The sequence below is a fragment of the Anguilla rostrata genome, chromosome 13 (genome assembly GCF_018555375.3).
Source record: "Anguilla rostrata isolate EN2019 chromosome 13, ASM1855537v3, whole genome shotgun sequence".
Lineage (NCBI taxonomy): Eukaryota > Metazoa > Chordata > Actinopteri > Anguilliformes > Anguillidae > Anguilla > Anguilla rostrata.
The window spans coordinates 32,151,117-32,173,155 of record NC_057945.1 but is presented as its reverse complement, the minus strand read 5'-3'; the positions used below and the strand labels follow the sequence as shown (position 1 = coordinate 32,173,155).

Genomic DNA, 22,039 nt, shown 5'->3' with positions numbered 1-22,039 from the left:
TTCCAAACAGCTTTTATGAACTGGGCATTTTTTTGTCTTGTAAAATGATGTGTGCAAACAGCTTTTCCCTTTTAAAATTTTTAATGAGAACATTCTCATAATTCAGTCTACTGGCAGGTCATTATTTTCAGATGCAATGCTCACTGGCATTATATTTTGTTGTAGCCACTCAAAAATGCTCAAAGCAGATTAAAATCATGCAGAAATGTTGATCTGGTTTCTTATTTCTGTTGGAATATCTACATGATATGAGATAAGAGAAAAAAAGAATAAAATGTAAATAAGACATATGAAATCAGGAAAGAAATCTTAAAACTGAAAGGAAAAATATTTTGTAGGACTTTTATTGTAAAAAATAGGCCTTCCCATTACTTTGATTGACAGCCAGCTGTGCCGGTCCACCAGAGCACCGACAGCAATAGCAGCATTTGAAAGAAATGATGAATTCCATCAGAGGAGGGTTGTTAAAGATGCAGCCCTGAGGCGAAATAATATTTCTCTGAGAGAAGGTTTCATTCACAATGTTCAGTTCGAAATATCAGGCGAGTGGGGGACCTGTTGACACCAGCCTGCTTCGCAATAAGATGGGCAGTCTAAGTGTTTTCAGGAACGTGCACGCTGGATGTCTTAGTTGCTCTGTCTGAGTTGCCTTAAAAAAAACGCTTATTCTGCCAATAATTGTTCACGGAGGTTTAATACAAGTGCCCAAAGCCTTCCAGAGAGGAATCAGATCGTAAACTGGTGAACAAGACACATACAGGTCCAATTTTGTGGCCTTCATTATAATTATATATATAGTTAATTACATTACATTACATTACAGGCATTTAGCAGACGCTCTTATCCAGAGCGACGTACAACAAGTGCATTAGTTCGAAGTGCAGAGGTGCAAAAGAAACACACTAGAGTGAAGTAAAGATCGTAGTGCCAGAAGTGACCACATAGATCAGGACTCCAACCCTGTATAGTAACCTGTTCAGCAAACAACAATCCTGCCAAGTACAAACTAGCACTGAAATCACATTTGCCTAATCAGAATCAGACAAAAACACATACATAATTAATACATACATAATTATTATTATTATTCATAGATTAATATGTAGTATTAATAATATATATTTAAAATGTTTAACTTAATTGAGGACCTGATGACACAGGTCAACATTATTATTATTAATTATTATTATCTCCTGAAGTTCTATTCTATTCTATTCTATTTCCTGTAAACGTTGCTTGGTTAATAATTGAGCAGATGATAGCAGTGCATTGCAGGGAGCAGGTGAGGTAGTTTCCCCTCTCCTTCTTTGTTCTGCTCACAGTTTGCCGTCACTGGTCGCTGTAAATCATTAGCAGAGAATGAGCTGACTTCCTCAGTGCCGGCTTCCCATGTCAAAGTTCATCAAGACGACTCAAAGTGACTAAATGAACGGTAAACAGTGAGTCACTCTCTGTCTGCTTTTCCAACCCATGATCAGCCAGGCCTATCAGCAGCAAGCTTATTTAAAGCTTCCTCACGTCCGCAAAGTTTACTTCCGCCTTCCATAAGGGAATGGTATGCAAGCCTGGGAAATATTACCAGGCATGAAAAATGCTCAGTTGAAGATTTTAAAAATCAGAGTACACTAATTATTCCTGAAGAAATCTTCATTGATTTTCTTAATGAATAAATAATAAAAAATAATTTACTTGTTTTAAACTAGAGACACATCTATAGAGTAACTACATCTATAACACAGTCTCATTTACAAAACCCAACAGGTGTGTTGCAGCGAAACTGTTACCAAATCAAAGGCGGGATAAATTAAACCTTCCCAAAATACGGTTGAATATATATGAAATGTCCGCGGCAATCGTATGAACGCCGTGAACAACATTTCACAAACAAGAGCTCTTCAGAGATATCAAAGCACACAGAAGACAGACAGAAAGGAAGATGAAGGTGAAAGAAAGATGAAGAAAGAAATGTATGGAGCTGCTTACATATGATAGGGGTCAGGAAAGACCCAATATGATCGTAGAGGATTTGAGATTGCACAGATTTAAGAACAGGGTCAAACATCATTGTATGATGGAGGGGGTGATTGCCATGAATGCTGGCAAACTTGCACAGCATACGGCCAGATGGGAGAAAAATTGTAGCACAGGAGGGTTGGTCTTAGTTCTTTATGTTTTGCATTTTCTTAACTTTTTATTTTTATTTGTGACTCTAAAGCAAGTGAGAGAATACGAATATATGTATGGGTGCAAATTTGTTTAATGTATATATATTTTATGTACAGTCTGTAAAGTTTTTGGTCCTCCTATGTTGGGGGAAATAAAAAATAAATAAATTAAAAAAAAAAGACCCAATATGATAGAAAGATGAAGGTGAAAGAAAGATAAAGAAAGAAATGTATGGAGCTGCTTACATATCACAGGGGTCATGAAAGACCCAATATGGTCACAAACACTGCTGGCCAGGCGAGCAGCTTCACAGTGTCAGAGTGCAGTGCCCTGGAAAAAAAAAAAAAGCCCCACGCAGATACTGTACGTGTGGTGATCTGCCAGACATCACCGTCTCTGTCCTCCTCATCCCAAGAGCTCTGAGCACGTGGCCCCACGCCAGCGCTTGCGTTTTTCTTTCCTTACTTTCTTTTTTCCCTTCCTTTCTTTTTTCTTTTTTAAAGGAGGCAAAGCCGACATGAGTTAAAACATGCCTGGCTCAATGGGGTCAACAGCAAAACCACTTTCCTCCCATAATAGACTAATGTTTAATAAATGTGCAAACCATACATTAGAGTCACGACGGTGAAGACAGACTAAACAGGCTCTCTTTGTACTGAATATAATAAAGATTTTTTTTAAAAACTAAGCAAAGCGAAATGTTTTTTAACATTAAAAAAAGAACTGGCACATTTCGCATTAGTTCGACTGGCGTCCTGGTGTTTTATCTCCTCTCATTCGATCTTCCTCTTCGTATCACCGTTTCCATCTTTAATCAAATGCACACCCCCCTTTGTTTTAGTCGGCACACAGAAGCTTTGTGTGTCCAATGGGAAGCAGTGGACACACACACGCGCGCACGCGCGCACACACACAAATATCCCATCTTCCTGCTTTCAGAAGACAAAGCAGAACTCCTTTCCTTTGTCTCCCTCCTCCTCCTCTCTCCTTTCATTCGGCAGTGCGCACCTGTGTCCACACCTTGACATATCCCTAAGCCCTCCGCGATGCAGGCACCCATTTAAGCAGAGACGTGACGAGCCGAAGCGGCCGCCGTCACGTTTGAAGTTAGGCAAAAAATAACCCCGGCTCCAACGCCATCATCTGAGCCGGGGGGCTTAGGGCGAGCGTTTGTAAATAAAGAGGTGAAACGGAGGGCCCTTTCTTCGTGAGCCCGTCTCAAGCCATGCCTGGGACTTGACTCAGGTTTTCTGACACAACTTCACAGCAAATCCGTGGCCTGCGCTCTTTTCATCTAAAGCAACAGGGTTTAATACTTGTTGACACAAGAAGACGGAGCGATGCAAGAAAACCGTCTTAAAAACGCTAACGGCTAAGCCCTAAAGATCTCGGAGAGGGGTTCCCCGGGCCGGTGGGAACCGAGTCGCAGAGGCGCGGTGCGCTTCCCCACCGTTTGGCGAGGCTCACGGGACAGGCCGGCGACGTGGAGCGCTCTCCGTCGCGAAAATGAATAATTCATCGGGCTGCTCCCTCCTTTTCACAGACCCATTCATGTCGTGCGGCTCCCTTGGCAGAGCTAAAAGTGGAAAATAGACTTCCCTCATTCAGAAATCCACTGGATAAATGGACTTCCCTCATTCCAAAGTCCTTCGGAAAAACAGACTTCCCTCCATTGAAAGCGATGAGGAACTCTGTTTCACTACGAGGCGCGCGGTCATCCAGTTCAGTGTGAGAGCTCACGAGATCATCCGTCACGGTCTAACCATCGCCCGTCTCTGTTCTCACACAATCTAACCAAGGGGGGGGGGGGGGGTGGAGATCACCCAAGGTCAAAACCAAACACACACTGGAATACTGGTTATCAGTATTCCTTTAAAGCAAACTAAAATTAAATCAATGTAATGCCTCTCAACATGCCATTCAGTGTTACTATTTAAACATATCGGGTGAAGCTTCTTTGGTGCTATTTAGCCCACCCTACATTTCAGTATTAAAACATTGTGTCTCTCTCAGTTGTTTATTATTCAAATGCAAACTTTCTTTCCAACAGTACCTTTGGCAGTTTTGAACATAATCAAATGCCGTAATTATAAATTTTGGAACATCAACAAAATATTTTTTATTCATCTAACTCATGAAGTTGAGGTGCTCTTTATCAGTATGTATGCATGCGTGAGCCTGTGCATTTGTGTGTGTGTGCGTGTGTGTGCATATGTGTGTGTGTGTGTTACCAGAGCAAGTGAAGCTGGCAGCTAAGAACAGGGCTGGAGGACCTCCAACAATCCATAATGATATTCATTAAACACCTGTTCTTCAGCTGAGCTTGGCTGCAGCGGGCGCCCAGACCTGCACGAGACAGGGCACGTGGGTAAGGCTGGCGGAACGGCTCCAAGACTGCCATCAGCGCAGCGGCTCGTGGGCACGCGCGCGCAGGAGCGGGCAGGAGAGGGGGAGAGCTTCCGAAACCCCTCAGCCGCGCGCGGGACGCGGCTCGCTTCCTCTCGGCGGGACGGGGGGTAACGGGAGGACAGTCGCACAGCCGCTTCCCAGCCAGCGCGCCGTCGCCAGAGAAACGGCAGCCGGCCTCAGCCAATCGCTGAAATGAAGCTCGGCTAATGCTGGTGCACTAGAAACCATTATGTATTTTTTTAAATTTTTTTTTTTACAAAAACACATTCTTCGAAGGGCACAGGATTAATCTTGGGTAATTGCTGGAGAAAGAGCAATGCTTTTATTCCAAAAGATGTTATCGCAGAGAAGGAGAGGCAGCAGCATGGTTCCTTAGACTGTGGCAATCTAGGGGGGGGGGGGGGGAAATAGCACGGCAGAATCCAACAAAGAAGGTTTGAAGAATACCGAAAGAATTCAAAGAATGTTCGTGGAGAGGTCAAGGAGCCAGTCCGAACGGAGGTGGCGGCCCCTACGCAAACGTACACTCAACCGTCTATTTATCAGAGATATTCATGTGGACTGTTTGACTGCACTGTAAACAACTGGTCCCCTTTCAGCTTGGGGTTCACTTCCCCTCATTGGGTGCACACGCACTGGTTAAGCGCGCTGGAGGCCAAAAGCACATGCGATTAACAGGAAAGGGTTAAACAGGACAGCCAAGTGGCCAGGAGATGAGCTGGTTAGAAAGACATCATCAGCCTCCCCGAGCAACCTTTTGATTGACAGCTCTGTCTCTGCGATCTAATGATCGGCTAACCTGGAGACCTGGGCAGCTGGGGAGGCCATGCTGATGGGGGGGGGGAAGACAGTGCAAACGAGCATGTGAGAAGCCGGTTAAAAAAAGGAGCTCTACAGAGCATTATTTACCTTACAGTTTCTCTCCATCTCCATCTCTCTTCTGTCTCCCTCTGTCCATTTAAGCACTATCAAGTGGCCTTGTCAGCTCTGAGCATTTCATTATCCGAGGGCCTGCTTCACCCTTACATGCAGGCGGTACTTAACTGTGAGGAAAACCTGTCAGGATAACCAGTGGCCATTTTATCAGGCAGGCCTTGAAACCGCAGCGTCAGACAGCCGCGTTCGTTTGCCTGTGTGCATTCATCTTACCGCTACATGGCCAAGTACAGCTATCAATTAACGTCCAGAAGGAAAAGGGCCAGGTACTCTGGAGTGCCATCAAGCAGTTGTACTCAGATTTAGGTTTGCAGCAGTGACATTCCCTTCGCTCCTCGGACGTCACGGTAACGAGATTACCGTAAAGTGATGAGGGTACTGGCCCACGGGGACCCAGTCACTGGGTTAGAGCGCACACTCTCTAATTAAAAGTGAGGGGACTAAAAGGAAAATGGATCCTCTCCCTCCAAACAGGAGTGCGTGAGGCCGACGGCTGACATTGGGGACTCTGCCACCCCATAAATGATTAACCGGCTGCCCCATTTTGCCGGGAAGCCCAGCAAGCAACCACCACCCCAAACACCCCCCCCTCCCCCTCCCCATGACCTGCTCACACAGACCTGAGATTTTCTTTTCTTTTTTTACACAGCCTCACAGTAAATTTGGACACTTTTATTCTGTATTCTAATGTGGAAAAGCTTTTATTTTGATTGGGGGGGGGGATTGGTGGGGTGGAGTGGGTCGGACGTTCAGAAAGTTCAGAAAGAGGGAGCAGGAACAGACACAATACAGACATCACTCAGAGGTCACTTCAGAAGGGTCACTTCCTAATCCACACAGACCTGGGTGTGGCTTTTCAGTTAGGAGAGGAGGAGGCAGACAAGGAGGGAGGTGGGGCAATGAAGATAACTCTCTGAGAGACTCTTCCTGTTCTGCCTTCCAATAAAAACTCTTTGCACATAAAGTCTCCACATTAACCTGCAGGTCAGACCGACACAAGGACAGCAGCATCTGTGGGGTTATTACCTGAAAGAGGTTTCCATCACACCCCCCCCCCCTCACAAATTCCACTAAGCTTCCAAAATCTACTCTACTCCTTGGGGGGGGGGTGGGGGGGGGGGGGGGGGGGGTTCCTGATCCATTACACAACAGGCTGAGCCCAGATTACCTCACCCCCCCTGCCCTTCTGACCCCAGTCAGTTACATCTCCAAGCCACCTGCACTAAAAAGCTTCAGGCTACTACTCCAGCCCAGTGCCAAAGAGGGAAACAAAGTAAAGCAGTAAAAATTCAGAGTAATAAAAATAAATATGTAAACCCACATTAAGCACCATTGAATTATTATATTGATGAACCCATTAACATTTATTGCTGTGCAAGTGATAATTTAAACAACACGCACCCCTTAAAGATGACTTAGGGACAGGTACTCCACTGTATAGTGCACATAATGCATTACAGCTCATTGGAGGGAGTCCACAGTATGCAATTTAAATATATTAACAACATTAATAAAGAATACCGTTTTAATGTATTGATTAATGGCTAATGTTGGGAGGAGAAAGCCAAATGAGCACCAAAGTTACCAAAGCAGAATTCTAATTTTTTGAATATTCCCTCACAATAAAGGGGGGGGTTCTAATCAAATAGCTTTGGCCCTTTAAGTTATGCTGGTTGCTCACAACAGACCTAGGGCTTAGATATCAGAACTAAATCTCAGTGGTGACAAGTTACAATGTTTGCCGATAAAGCCAAGCTCACTAGAGTGTCAATCAAAACAAGGGAATCCCTCTCCACCGCCCTGCAGGCATTTGTATAACGCTGGTGGCTGTGACCTTGCTGGCATGGATGCCCGCCACCGAACTCCCCACACACAGTTTGGCAAACATTGCAAAAAAGAAAGCAAGCACGCAGGTCCAGCTCAAATGCCTGTCCGTTTGCGCATACCAATGTTTACAGGTGCCTCTTTGCTCTTTATTGCAATGATCAGATGCACAAAGTTTTTGTCCCCTTTAACAGGAGAGACAGAAGAACTTCATTGCAAACTAGCGGTCAAATTTCACTCCAGATCAGGGAGTCACGGACTAAGCTGAGCCGGAAGACACGCCTGGACTCAAACACTTGAGTCACAAATGTGTTCAGCAATCTTATTAACATCTTGCCGATTGTAAAATGTGTTTGCGTAACTGTGTCTGGGGAAGGAGTGCGTGGGACACGCTACCTGCATGTATGCAGATCATTTTTTCACCTGCTGTAAATAAACCACTGGTGCTCCTGAACTGAGTCTCAGCTGTTTTAAAAACCCTCCAGCAGCCTAACGGACATTCATATTGTTTGGTCGGTCGTGACCAGAAACCAGACCTGTACAAACAGTTTGAAAACCCGGACATTCCGGTCCAGCACCGGGAATCTGGCAAACCCTAGTCCCATCTACATCCAAGCGGGAGATCAGAGCCAGCAGTTCTAACCGTGCCATTAGAAGCCATGGCTGATCCTGGGTCCCTCCCACCAGATAGTGCTGAATCTCTCTATCCCACTTCTGTAAGGAAACCAGCCAGCCAAGCAGCTCATCAAAGGCCACAAATACACTGTGGTAGCACACATCAGAGTGAGTCCTTTGTGTGGGTGTGTGCGTATATGCATGTGTGTGTGTGTGTGTGTGTGTGTGTGTGCGTGTATGTGTGTGTGAGAGAGAGAGAGAGAAAGCGAAAGAGAAAGCAGTGAATGGGACTGGGGTTTCCCAGTCCGGGACAAAGCAGGACCCCAGCAGTGAGCCTGTAGAACAGGGGAGCTCTGTGCCTGCAGCCCCTCTCCTCCTGTCTCCCACCTCTCCTCCTGCCTTGGTTAGCGGGCCTCAACAATACGCCAATTCTTCAGGGCCAGCGCGGTCCTTCTGCTTAACCGTGACCTCCGTCCCCTCTCTCCACCCCTCTCTCCCAGCGGCCGACCGCAGGCTCTTCAGCTAAGCTCCACACATTCTTCAAACCAGCAACCTCCGTGCCCCTGTTACACCTCCCTCCCACTGCGATCAGGACACACTGCAGCAGGCCCTGCGTGTGTGTGTGTATGCGTGCATGCGTGTGTGCAGGTGTGTGCATGTGTGCAAGCTGTGTATGTGTATGCGTGTGTGTGCGTGTGTGCAGGTGTGTGCATGTGTGCAGGTGTGTGTGTATGCGTGTGTGTGTGTGTGCAGCTGGTGTGCAGGTGTGTGTGTGTATGCGTGTGTGTGCATGTGCAGCTGTGTGTGTGTGTATGCATGTGTGCGTGCAGGTGTGTGTGTGTGTGCACGTGTCTGTGTGTGTGTGTGCAGGTGTGTGTGTGTATGCGTGTGTGTCGTGTGTGCAGGTGTGTGTGTGTATGCGTGTGTGCATGTGCAGCTGTGTGTGTGTGTGTGTGTATGTGTCTGTGTGTGTGTGTGTGTGTGTGTGTAGGTGTGTGTGTGCGCATGCATACACACTCATATATCAAGTTTATTAATGCCTGATCAGGTGCATTTGTACATGGATACTGTACACACACCGTACCTCAGTTGTGCACGTAATCCTGAACACGGTTCAGCGGAAGGGGAACACAGGCGAGCAGAGGGACCCAGCAAAAAGGGCCAACGCAAACACACGACCAAGCAGCCGTGAATAAGCAACCAGGCGCTTATTGGAGCGAGCTAAACGAACCGCGGCCAACAGCGCAAAACCCATTCAGAGGCAGGGGGGGGGACACGTCGAAACGCACCGCGTGCCCGTTTGTGCCGACACAGCCATTTCCCTTGTGCATTGTTCCGTTTCGTCATCATTTCTCCAGCGCCGTTGTGTTACTCATGCAAACTAGGTGAGCATGCTCTCGGCGGTTTGATTGCTTATTCGCGGCCGCGCTCCATCCTGATTGCAGAAAAGAAAAAAAAAGAAAAAAAAGTCACAACCGTTTGTGCTGAAATTCCATTCCTTCGAAAATATTGGTTGCACTGAAATATCCGCATACCCCTTTCATTTAGGCATTGCATTCGTCTTTTTTTTTTTTTTTTTTTTTTTTTGGATGAAAGAGATGTTTTTTGGTGCAAGATTCATCTATTGTGAGAGGAATACAAATTCTGTATCTTAACATTTTTTTCTTTTCAGTTCCAGTATCTGAAACGGGTCAGCACCTAGATTTATTTGGCCCTGTACTGCAAGATAGTCAATCTCTTCCTTAAGGAGCCTTTGATTCTAATTATGGAACCAGATTTACGTGCAAGATGTATTCTGTTTTGAACAAAGCACATTTTTTAAGGAGAATTCTGTGGTTTTAATTGAAACCAGGCTTTAGCATTGTGTCTTTGATCATCTGAATCCAGCCAAGGTGAAGCACACGGCCGGGATGAGAACTGATTGCGGAAGACCAGGAGGGCAAAGCGGTGTTTAACAGAAGGCCAAGGTTCAAGGTTTGAGCTTTCTAATTGTGCGCAGGTAAGATGTCCGTTACAGTGCAGATGAAGCCCTCATCTTTTCAGAAAGCTGCTGAGGTCTCTGGGTCAGGTAATTATTCCGCGAGGAAAGTCACTGATCAGCAGTGAATGAGAACAGCAGCAAACAGAGACAGGAAAAGGGAGCGTGAGAGAGAGAGAGCTGTTCAATAGCCAATCAATAGTCTCAATGTTAATGCATAATCAAACTCCCCTCTGCGTTCAGCCTGTGTGTGAAACCGTGACAGACGCAGGAACTGGAGGGGACGGTGCTGTGGAGGAGAGAAAATCTAAGGCAATGCTGCCATTTTCACAGATTTCAGGCAGGATGGGCAGGCTGTGAAGGGGTGTTTTTATGCATCAACATATCCAAAATGCATAAAAGTTTTTATACTTCAGTTCTATTTTGTAATGAACTTGCATGTTCCAGCATTCACATACACCTCCCTGGTAAAAATGACAGAAGAGACAAAACTAGCCAATGCCTAAAGTAAGGGGGGGGGGAATATGGAAACACAATATAAAGCACTGTGTTCACTCTAAACAGCAGTGGGCACACCAGACGCTTTACAGTTGTAATTTCTCTTAAATTAGTCCATTTTACAAGTTTAGTCTGTACTACAGAGGGAGAGCCTAAATCAGACATGCTGTCCAGAGACAGTTCTGTGCACCTTTGATCATCTGACAGACATGCAATGGCCAGGGACTGACGTCAAATTTATTTTCACTTTGTAAGGAGGGGAGGGAAAAACGGGACTTGACCACAGTGACCCACAGGGACCTTGAGTCTGTGGGCCCAGAGTGGCCTGAGAGAGGGGGGGGGGGGCAGCCCCTCCCTCTTCAGCTGTAAACTGCCCAGGCTGTGTCAACTCCTCCACGTCTTTAACCTAGGACAGCAGAGTTCCCCACTCTCCCAGCTACAAAACGCAAGGATCCACAATGAAAGAGAAAGAGAAAGAGAGGGAGGGAGAGAGAGAGACAGAGAGAGAGAGAGAGACAGAGACAGAGAGAGAGACAGAGAAAGATAAAGAGAGGAGAGAGAGAGAGAGAGAGAGAGAGAGAGAGAGAGAGAGAGAGAGAGAGAGAGAGAGCGTTTCAGAACCCTTGTTTGCCACTCTGCGATTGGCCAATCTGATCTGCCATTTGTGCTGTGTGGCTGCCACAAACCACCGAACGAGGTGTTGGGAGAAAGTTGCATGCAGTTTTACGGCCATCGTTTATGTCTAATGAACTGCCGGCATTTCTTTCACCTTCGCTACGAGGACAAATGCTGGGGAATCAGGGGTAAAACTGGCAAAATGGCGGCCACGGGGTGCCAGAAGGCCGGAGGGAAGTTCCCGGCAGCGTGCGGATGTACACACAGCTTTCGTGTCCTGGCAAAGCTCTCCGAGGCTCAGACACAGTTCACCAGCGGAGATCACTTTCGCACTAGCCAGCCAACGCTGTACTTTTTAATGAAAGAAGACAAACACCGATCACATGAAAGAATACCTATACAAAAAAAAAGTTTTTAGCAGGAAAAAAAAAATTACACGTTTTTGCGTTGTTAAAAGCAGTAGCATATACTGCCTGGTGTAAAGGGAGTCTTTAAATAAAACGATCATCTCCCCAGGCTATGTGAAAAAAGCAGGTTCGCACTGACTGAAGCACCTTCTATAAACCTTCTCAAAAAAGCATACTCCCATAGGTTTATTTAAGGAAGGCAGGCTTTGCTCAGCGCAATCGCTCTCTGATGGCTGTGCACAAACCCTCTCCAACCAAAAGCCTGGGTCTCATTTACACATAAGAAATATTCGCTATTAAAAGATCACATCAAGAACCTATCTGCCCTAAATCTAAAAGCTGCTTCTCGCTCTGTGCGGAAAAAGGAAAAGAGACTTCTTTGAGCGTTTGGGTGGGTTTGGGAAAAAAGGGCGTTTTTTTTTTTTTTTTTTACACATCTGCCGAAAATGTGTTTCATACTGTTGAGATTCTGCTGGTGTCCTTCTCAAGACGAGCAGGAGGCTGATTTTAAACAAATGGACCAGCAATTAAATGGTCTGGCCTGTTAAAAAATAAATGCCCAGCCACTTGAACACAGCAGTGGGCATTATCAAAGAGACTTTTTGGTTACATTATTTTAAAACATGCTCGACGTGCCTGCTCTTATTCGACTTGCCAGGACTCTGGGCAGCCCTCCAGTAGAATCTGGGGCTGGCAAACACAGCGGGCAAGTCTGGCCCGGGCATGTTGACTGTGGAAACCTGGCTCCCCTCAGGTAGTGTCAACCTGAGCAGAGCAGTGGAAACTGGACATGCAGGCAGGCACGCACTCACTCACATGCTGGCATGCACGCGCGCGCACAAACACACACGCACGCACGTACACACACACGTGCACACACTCACACGCTGACATGCACGCACACGCACACAAACATAAACACACGCACACACACACACACCTACACACGCGCATGCATGCACAAGCACATGTTAAAACACACACAAGCTGACATGCGCGCACACACACACACGCACATGGAAACGCGGACAAACACGCGCACAAATATGAACACGCACAATATTCTGCACACTGCGAGTGCCAGCCACCTGCTGAACTGTCTGCAATTCAGATGAAAGATTTATTCATTATTGTTTTAAACACCACCCAAAAAATAAATAAATAAACAAATATATCTTGCCATGCAAGAGAAAGCCATGCTATCCGGTTCAGCGCTAGTAAGATCTTCCCTGATGGGGCGACTCAGGTCTTATTTTACACGCCACGCGCAGTGAGCGTTACCATGGTTTTCACTTTGCGTTCTCAGGAGTGCGCTGATTTGGCGGGAAAAGGCGGGGTGCTTCCCGCAGGAGGGCTCACGCTTTGGAAGGGAGGACCCCGTGGACAGGAGCGGGAGCGCCCTGGCCCTCACGCGACCTCCACCGCCCGCCCGCCCGCCCTCCCTCCCTCACGGGCCCCTGGGGAGAGCGCTGTTCGGAAAAGATAACATTAAGAGAGCAGAGCGCTGGCGGGCCCACGCTGATTTAAAGGCCGGTTCGGCAGGTAGCGGCAGCCGGCGTGGGTCCGACGGTAGCCAATCCCCCCACCCACCCCTCCCCACACGCACGCCGTGCCCAGGGCCATTTGTTGAGGTGGAGCAGAACGGCCACATGAGACGACACTAAAGCATTTTTACGCTTTCAGGTCGGAGCGATAATTGTGGAAAACTGAGGAGAATCTCCCCCCACAGCAAAACGACAGGTCTGCTTCCCTCCACAGCTGCAGCTCAACTGACACCCGGGACATTTTAAACGGTCCTACTTTTCACTGAAGTCCTCAAACTATTTTTGTACGCCCAATATGTAAATCTGTACTCAGCCATCAGCTGTAACTAATTCCAGCTCTCAGTCTTGGTTTGTTTTTAAATTGAAAACAGTATCTCCCCGCTGTATATTCTCAAATCAATACGGGATTGAATTAGAGGGAATAATCTAATGCAGAAAATCTACTGCAAGCTTTCAGGGAGAAGCCTCCGAGTTCCATTCTACAGACGTTGCATGATCGGAACCCTTTTTACGGTTCAACGAAGTGCAATATTTCTGCAACACCGATGACCACCACCGACCGTCAAACAAACACAAAAGGCAGGGGCGTGAAACCGGGACGAGAGGCAAAACACAGGATCTTTGTCCTCCCTCTCTTTCTCCCCATCCTCTCCTCTTCTCTCTCCTTTCTTCTTCTGACCCAGCGAATCAGAGCGGCCCCGTGTTTCGACTTGTTCCCCCGTCGCAGGGCTGCGGCTCCCAAATTCCTGCCCTCGCTGAAGTATGGCAGGTATTCGACAGACGCAGAAACAAAGCAGTGGAGCCCAGACACAGGGGAGCGGGCCCAATCAGGTGCGAAGGGCGTGTCTAACCTCAGATTCGGAGACTGGCCACTGAGACCCGCTGGCTCCAGATTAATCAGAGACTTAATTGTTCTGATTCCAAGCGATCAATTTCAGTCGAGAGTTGCCCGGAACTTCCGAACACAATGAACTCCCCTCAGGCAAAAAAGACACAATTATACAAATAGTGAAAATTTGATACTTACCAACATAAAAGTATCATAAAAGTATATTGTATTCTTTACCTTAATATCGCATTCTCACTTTAACGTGTCATAATATATTCAATATACACTTTGATATTACCCATAATGGGCATGCATGCATGCACGTAGACATACACTGCAATGTTATATATTAACAACTGTTGTCCCCCCCCACACACACATCCACCCCAGCGTACTCCACTAGAGCCTGCCGAGTTGCTTCCTCCAGCCTGTCCTGATCAGTCAGATTGCTCACAGACTTCACCACGTCTTCCCCGATGATCCCTTACTCACTATCCCTTACATTCTGTCCAGCAAGGTTTTCCTTGCCACTGTTTCTGCTTCTGTCTTGCTTTGTGAGGTAATGGGCCAGACTGTACTGCGAATGAATGAATATGATTGGCTGACGTGAGGAGCCACACCAGTGCAAGGCTGCTAATGCTACAGGCTGGGACTTTGAGTGTCCGTCGGCCCCCCCCAGGCACATTTTCGCCCAATCAAAAATCCAGGGCTCTACACACGGTTCCATTGAAGCTGCTCGTAAACCTGCCAGCTGAAGTTGAAGTTTTTGAGTTAGGAGGGCTTAAATTCCACCTGTAGACCCTCCTTGCCCCCCCCCACCCCCCGCCCCTTGCCCCTTGCCCCCGAGCGCGGCTGCTATGATACGCAGGAGGAAACGCGCGCGGAGGCCGAGCAAGCGTGGAAAAGAAAACACAGGAACCCTTTAAAGGGCGACCTCTGACCCCCTTTGGGGAGAGCCGCAGGTCAAGTCCCCGCGGAGCAGGCCCAACGGGGGCGCAACCATTGCCCCACATCCCCCCCTTCGGGTCCGACCGTGAAATGCTTCCCTCTCAAAGGGACAATAAAACCGAGGACACGAGCCGGGGAAAGTGGGAAGGCCGCAGGTTAGCGGCCCAGCCTGCGAGCGTAGCGCCACGCCACGCCATTAAGCAGCATCCAGCACGCAGGCCTGGCAGGCCTTCCAGTCTGCCCCAAACAACAAAGAGCGGCTTGAGGCCTCCTTGTGCTGCACACCTCTTTGAAAATAAGATGGCGGCTACGTGTGAAAAGCTCTGCGAGGTCTCTGACAGCCCACCCGCCCGTAATTCACGCCGCTGCGCTTATTTTCATCAGCGACAGCGCTGAGCAGCTACTGCCGAGGTTACTCTGGCCCTTTCGCGACAGCGCTGCGGGGGGGTTCGGTAACGAGGAGGTTAGTAAGCGAAGTGAAAATGTGTCATCCTTGAATGGATTTCTCTGTCTCGGCCCAGTTTATCTGCATCTCGAGGCAAGCGCTGCCAAAAAAGGGAGAAGGCAGAGCAGGCAAACGCATTACCAGCAGGGACAGAATGACAACGCAGCTCACATAACCGTCCTAACTGAACATAATGGGCGCATCGTGTAGAAATAAGAGGATGAGCTGTTCTCTCCTCTGATAAATGAATGGATGTATTCTTTGACTAAGCCCACAGCTTTACACCTGAGAGAGTGTGTGTGTGTGAGTGTGTGTGTGTGTGAGTGTGTGTGTTTGTGTGTGTGTGTGTGTGTGTTTGTGTGTGTGAGTGTGTGTGCCTGTGTGTGTGTGTGTGTGTGTGTGTGTGTGTGTGTGTATGTGTAAGTGTGTGTGTCTGTGTGTATGTGTGTGTGAGTGTGCGTGCCTGTGTGCGAGCAGGTGCGTGTGAGAGTGTGTGTGCATGTGTATGTGTGTGTGTGAGTGTGTATGTGTGTGTGTGTGAGTATGTGTGCATGTGTGTGGTGTGTGTGTTGTGTGGCATGTGATGTAGGTGTGTGTGCATGTGATGTGTGTGTGGAGTGTGTGTGTGTGTGTGTGATGTGTGTGAGAGTGTGTGTGTATGTCTGTGTGAGTGTGTGTGCCTGTGTGTGTGAGAGAGCGTGTGTGTGTATGTGTGTGTGAGTGTGTGTGCCTGTGTGCGAGCATGTGCATGTGAGAGTGTGTGTGCATGTGTATGTGTGTGTGTGAGTGTGTATGTGTGTGTGTGTGTGAGTATGTGTGCATGTGTATGTGTAAGTGTGTGTGTCTGTGTGTGCGTGCCTGTGCGCGAGCAGGTGCGTGTGGCCTGTCGATGTGGTGCTCGTTGCCAGAGCGCCCTCTCGCTTGACTCTGAAAGCTATCGCTTCCCCGCCATTGTTTGCTGAAACAACACCATTGCGAGTGATGGCCTTTACCCGGGCTGGGCTCAAGTGGCCGAGCGCGGGGGGGGGCGAGGGGGGGTCAGGGGGGCTGTGCTGCATTCCTCAGTCCGACGGCAAGTGACCAGCAGCCCAACGGACACATGATCCCTCCCAAATCCAGCCCCCGTGCGCCTGGATGCCCTCTCATGTGACCACAGAGTGGACCTCTGGGACCCCCGAGCAGAAGGGTTTTCGCTGAACCTGGGTCTCTGTAAGAGGACCGGAGAGACCACAGCATTAAAGCCCCAGCTCAGGCTACGCGGGTTCTGGACTACGCACCTAAAGGCAGAGAACACATTAAATTTCAATGGAGGTTTGTGTTTTTATAGACGGCGTAAGCTCCCACTTCAAACGCAACACGTCTCAAACTCAAACTTTATTCGGAGAGCTCCTTTCATACACAGCTCAAGGCAGCTCAAAGTGCCTCCCAGTGCCATAAGCATAATGAGGCACAAAAAATAGCAAAATAGTATAAATATACATATATGAAACAGAAGATAAGAATGGAAAACAACATGGGTGGAAGGGGGGGTATACAGAAACAGCACATGGATCCTAACACATACAACGATAAAGCATGATGCAGAGTGAGCCTCCATTACATGTGCTTGGAAGGCCAAATAATCCCAGCATCCCCCACAGCCCTGTCTCTTAGCGTCGGCACTGCTCAACGGATCTTCAATCACAGCCTTCCTGAAGTGCCAAGAGCTGCCCCAGAGAAAGCTCCAGACTGCCAGCTTCTCGGGCGGCGATGCCTGCACCCCTGACCGAAGAGCGGCGTTAATGATGTAGGCAGTCTAAACACAGGGCACGAGCGTGCCTTGCACCTACACGCTTACCTCCGCGCGGGTGAATCGAACGCGCGCTCGGGGGGAGGGGGGGGGGCGTTTAGGGGGTGCACCGGTGTGCTTCCAGGGGCCCGAGTTCCGGCTCTTTCCGCGCGAGGGAACGGCGTTTCGCGGAGCGCCCGTCAGCACCTCCGCGCAGGCCGAGGCGGCTGACTGCACCTTGTCATTGCGCCCGCATGTTTGCTGCCACAGTGTCTTGTCTGATTACACGTGTGCTGGGCCGAGGGGGACCACGGCTACCCGCGAGGAGCGCCTGCAAATTAGGAAGCGTTGCCTCGGCGCAAGAACACCCACCCAGCCACCGCCACCATCAACCAACCAATCAATCAAACAGCCGCCGTGGGAGGGCCAATCAAAATGCGTAATATATGCGGTTCACCAGTCAAGACTCACAGATCACTGAACAAGGTGCGCATTCCAGAGGAGAACGAAAAACAACAAGACCCCGAGCAAGTTGGGAAAACAGCGGAAAACGCATTCCCTGACCCTGGGAATCGGTGATGAAGGAAGACGGAAAGGTGACGACAAACACGAGGGTTATGAAGTGGAAAGAATGCAGCTTAGAGGCCGGTGTGCTTATTCCTCCGCTATCTCCGGCGCACAGGCACGGGCAGGCCACCCAGAGGCACAGGATCGACCCGCAAACAGGATGGCCGCGTGTGGAAACGGGGCTGGACGTTCGGTACGTGTGCGCGCACATCCTGGCTCCATTCCCCCGCCGCGCTGGCCCAAGAAAAAACTTCCCTGAATAATCTGGTCAAGGAAAAAATAAAAGCCAGTCGCACTGACATCCAGCCAGAGTAACACGAGTAACACCTGCACATGGCCACAGTCCGTGTGTGTGTGTGTGTGTGAGTGTGTGTGTCTGTGTGTATGTGTGTGTGTGTGTGTGAGTGAGTGAGTGAGTGAGTTTGGGAGAGAGACAGAGGGAGAGGAGGAGAGAGAGAGAGAGCGAGAGAGACAGAGAGAGAGAGAGAGAGAGAGAGAGAGAGAGAGAGAGAGCGAGAGAGCGAGGGGAGGTGGGGGATGGATGAGAGACCAGGCACAGGAAAGTGGCACAGCAGGCTCCACTTAAATATTTACCAGCAGCTAAGTGCACCCCGACACTGGGGTTGGGGGAGGACTGTGGGGCGCATGTGGCTACAGAATGTGACTCTCCCCTGTCACAGCATGAGCGGGAGCTGGGGGAAGGGAGTACACCCCAATTAAAGAGAACTTGCCTTTTTAAACTCTGATTTTACTGCTCACCAAACTGGGGGGGGGGTCCTCGGCCCCCAGGCATGGGCAGCAGTTGGAGCACTAAGAGACCCCTTGTGAAGGCCCCTGGATGACCCCTTGACCGGAGGGAAACGTCAGATCCTAGTGAGAAGACACTCTCTCTTTCGGTGCCTCAATCACTATTTCAGGTGAACGCCATTTTAACACCCTACTCTGCCAATTAATTATGCCAATTATAGACACAGTCTTGTCTTAAGTGTATGTGAAAATGGCACCGTTCACAGTTTTTTCTTAAAATACCTGCTGTGAAAGAACAGGTTTTTTTCTGCACATATTGGCAACACCCCTAACCCCAAAAATACATCCAAAAATTCAGGACCAATCAGACAGGTTAAAAGTACAATATCTTTTTTTTTTTAATTCTCATGTCACTCAGGTAGTGAATAAAACAAAAACCTGTAGGGTAATAGGCTATATAACTTAAAACAAACACCAACTACTAGACAACTGAATTGCTCAAAAGTAACCACTAACAGCAATTTCCCTGTGGGGCAATCATAGTGAGCCAAGCCATGACCAAACATAGCTTGTTGCTATTGTTGAAAAGGACCATTTGGTCTTCTACCGCAGCACCGGGGGGGGGGGCTTATACATTCAACCAAACTAAGCACACCTCCACCAAATTTACCCCCGCCAGACCCCAGACCTGACTCATACTACTTGCAATCCTTACAGTCAGCACTTTAATGCTAGTTTATGTCCCACAAAAGCTTTCCTTGGGTTGTATTTCATCATAGAAACACACTCGGTTCCCTTTAAATCCAGCCAGTGGCTTAGGCGACCACAGCAGCTGCGTCCTCCAGCTTAGCCCTGACGAGACGGAGCCATCGCCACAGAGAGAATGGCGGAGTTTTCTAGAACTTGACCTCCGTCCCATTCCTAAAAGCCGCACCACCCGCATCCTCCATTTTATACCGCAAAGGCCCCCGTGCTTTCATCTCCGCTCCCCCCCCTGGCCTTTGTGTCTGGAATCCCAGAGATTCCACGCAGCTTTCCGGTTCGCTGCCGAGACCTCTCGCCCCGGGTCGGAGAACAAGGGGACCCCTCCCCCCTCCCAAAAAAACAAGTCCTTGATCCTGTCTCGAATGCTTAAGCCATTCCCCCACCAAACGTCTCGAACGTGTCAAATATTCGAGCCCGCTTACGGTCACGGCTCTCCTTCCAAGTGCGTGCGAGGTGGTCTGAGAAATGAAAGTGGGGCGAGGAGGGGGGCAGGAGTGCGGGACGGGGGGGTATCATGGTTATCAGAAAGCAGCTCTCCATTGCTGCGCAAGAGCTCCCCCCCCCCCCCCCATTACAGCCTTTTCATCATACCTGGCCCTCAGGCACCAATGCACAGCGTTCAACACCCACTCCCGTCCTGCCCTTTTACAGTTGGGCCAGATGCAAGCATCCCAGCATTCTCCACCCGCTTGCATACGGCCAACACACCACACAAATATGTCACTGACTCAGTGAGTCACAGCGGTGGATCTCATCCATCAACAGTCAGTGTTTCTTAATCCCACCAACCAACCCTCCCCCCCCCCCCCCCCACCACCCCCCCCCCCCCAACTCCGGGTCCCAATGAAGGGGCCATGCAGCTGGGAACCACAGTGGGAAAAAAAACGGGCAAGATGAGGGCAATTGTTAGTTTAATTTAAAACACATTTAAACTATTTTTATTTAATTTAAAACACTAAAATTAGTTTAATTTAAAAAGTGAGAACTCCACGTACTCTAGGTAGCTGGCAAAATAGAATTCTCAGTATCTCTGTATGACGCCCGTAAGTTTGAGGCTCAGAAAGTTTGGGACTCTTTCAAACTGTGGAAGTCACACAGCAGTCAGGCCGAATGGGAAGAGACAGCGATACACACAGGCGCAGGTGGGGTCTAAACAAAAAACTACATTACACTTTATCCTCAGGTCTCAGGGTTTATGGAAGGCATTTCTATAAGAAAATGTCCTGCCAAAGCTTTGATTATATGGTCATTAATCTGATCTTGTATTTGCTAAAAGGATTCAGAATTTGCAGAAAGGATCATTTCCTTTGACCAGAGAAACATTCCTTCTTAAGCCACATCTCCTATAGCCAGATCTGATCTTCGGCTACTTCAGATCTGAGCCCACAGAATGCTATCACAACAGGACCTGGAAGCTATAAACTAGTGCTGCCCCATCCCGCTGTGATACGGATTGGTGAGACTGATAGCCGGATACATATTTCATCCACAAATGTACTTCGGCTGTGCTGGTGTACATACAGTCCCAGACCAAAGGTGACACATTCATTTGCACACATTCACTGCCATTACCTCAGAATAATCCAAAACAGCAGCCTAGCTTTCTAGCCTTGTATTATCATTTACTTGATACAAATACTGTATTTTAGGAAGCATATATGTGTCATCATCTATGAAGCCTTCCTCTCTCTTAAAACCTTCTTCCATTCATTTTTCCCATCCGTCTTCATTCCACTCCTCTAGGTGGCGCTGTCCTTAGAAGCAACAGGCCACTGGGGCCCAAGAGTCCACTTGACTTGTGTCTCTGTCTGTATGAAAAGAAGCACTGGATAATTCTGCAAAGATATGCAGTACTTCTAAGCTCTGTCACATTTGTTGGAGCAATGAATTTCTCAGCCCGCCAAAAAAAAAGTTAATATCCCCGTGACTCTGCTGCTATGAGGAAATGCCAAAATGTAAAAACATAAAACTATCTTCTGAGAGGCCTCTGAATGAACCACAGTAGCCACTGTATCAGAGAGCATGCTGGGATTGGGTTCCCATGGTACTGAACAAATCACTCCCTTCAGCTGCCCAGACAGCGGCTTTCATTAAGGAATCCTCAAGTGCTGGCGGTCTACCAGCCACACAAGGGCCGATTCATAGGCCTGTGGGAATGAGTACGTATCCAAACGTGCCAAATTATGATTTTTCAGATCGCTGTATTAGAATCCAGATCGTTGGGATGACTAAGCGGTGTCAATGACCCGCACGCCCACATGGCAGGCAGGGGCACTCCGCATATCACATGCTTTCTCGCAACCCCTCAGCTTGTGTCACCTTTCAATTCTCACAAACTGGAAAGCATCCCTCACATGCAGTCATATACGGAGGGTCGCTCCGGAAGTCTGACCTTCCGACGTTCCCATAACGGTCATCCCAATCCTTTTCCTGACGGGATGAAGGGCCGCGTTACAGAAGAGGGCTCCGTGACGGAAGTTCTGAGGTGCTTGGAGTCAACAAATAGTAAAATGAAGCAGGAGCAAGGCAGCCCACAAGGGCCTACAGAGACCCGCTCCAGGGTATCATCACAGCCAGCATTACCCACAAATCCCGTTAGGACTATAAAAAAAGCGCCCATTGACAAGGGAGCACCTCCCATCACCCTCTGCTAGAGTAGGAACCCAAACACTGAAGATCAATGTTATCTTTACCCCCCTGCACCAGACACAGAGCGCAATGGCTGGGGGGAGGGGGGAGGGGGGGAGGATGTGCGTTTGCAGACGACGGAAACAAAAGCTGCCACATAAAACCTTTTCAAAGCGTTAAAGAGCGGGCCAACGTCCTTCTTCCAGCCTCTCGCTAACAGGAACGAGCGCGGGGCGGCGGTGACGGCTGCGAAATGGGGGGACGACAACAAACGGCGCTGATAAAATCCTCCGAGGAGACAGTTACAGGCCAAGAAGCGATAGCATCTCCTCCTCCAATCAGCTCCTTTT

General features: G+C 48.5%; 1 protein-coding gene across 4 annotated transcripts in view; it reads right to left on the bottom strand.

Annotated features, from left to right (window-relative positions):
* Nucleotides 1–1,215: 1,215 nt before the first annotated feature.
* LOC135237170 (agrin-like) overlaps nt 1,216–22,039 on the bottom strand; it is a 31,142-nt gene continuing 10,318 nt past the window's right edge. Inside the window, exon 3 of one of the 4 annotated variants that reach the window (XM_064303994.1) lies at nt 1,216–1,339. In XM_064303994.1, the coding sequence (XP_064160064.1) occupies nt 1,317–1,339 (23 nt within the window). In that variant the 3' untranslated portion in view covers nt 1,216–1,316. Of the gene's footprint in view, nt 1,340–4,874; nt 4,963–19,933; nt 20,870–22,039 lie in introns of those variants that run through there. The other 3 variants (XM_064303992.1, XM_064303990.1, XM_064303991.1) reach the window with 3 other exon arrangements.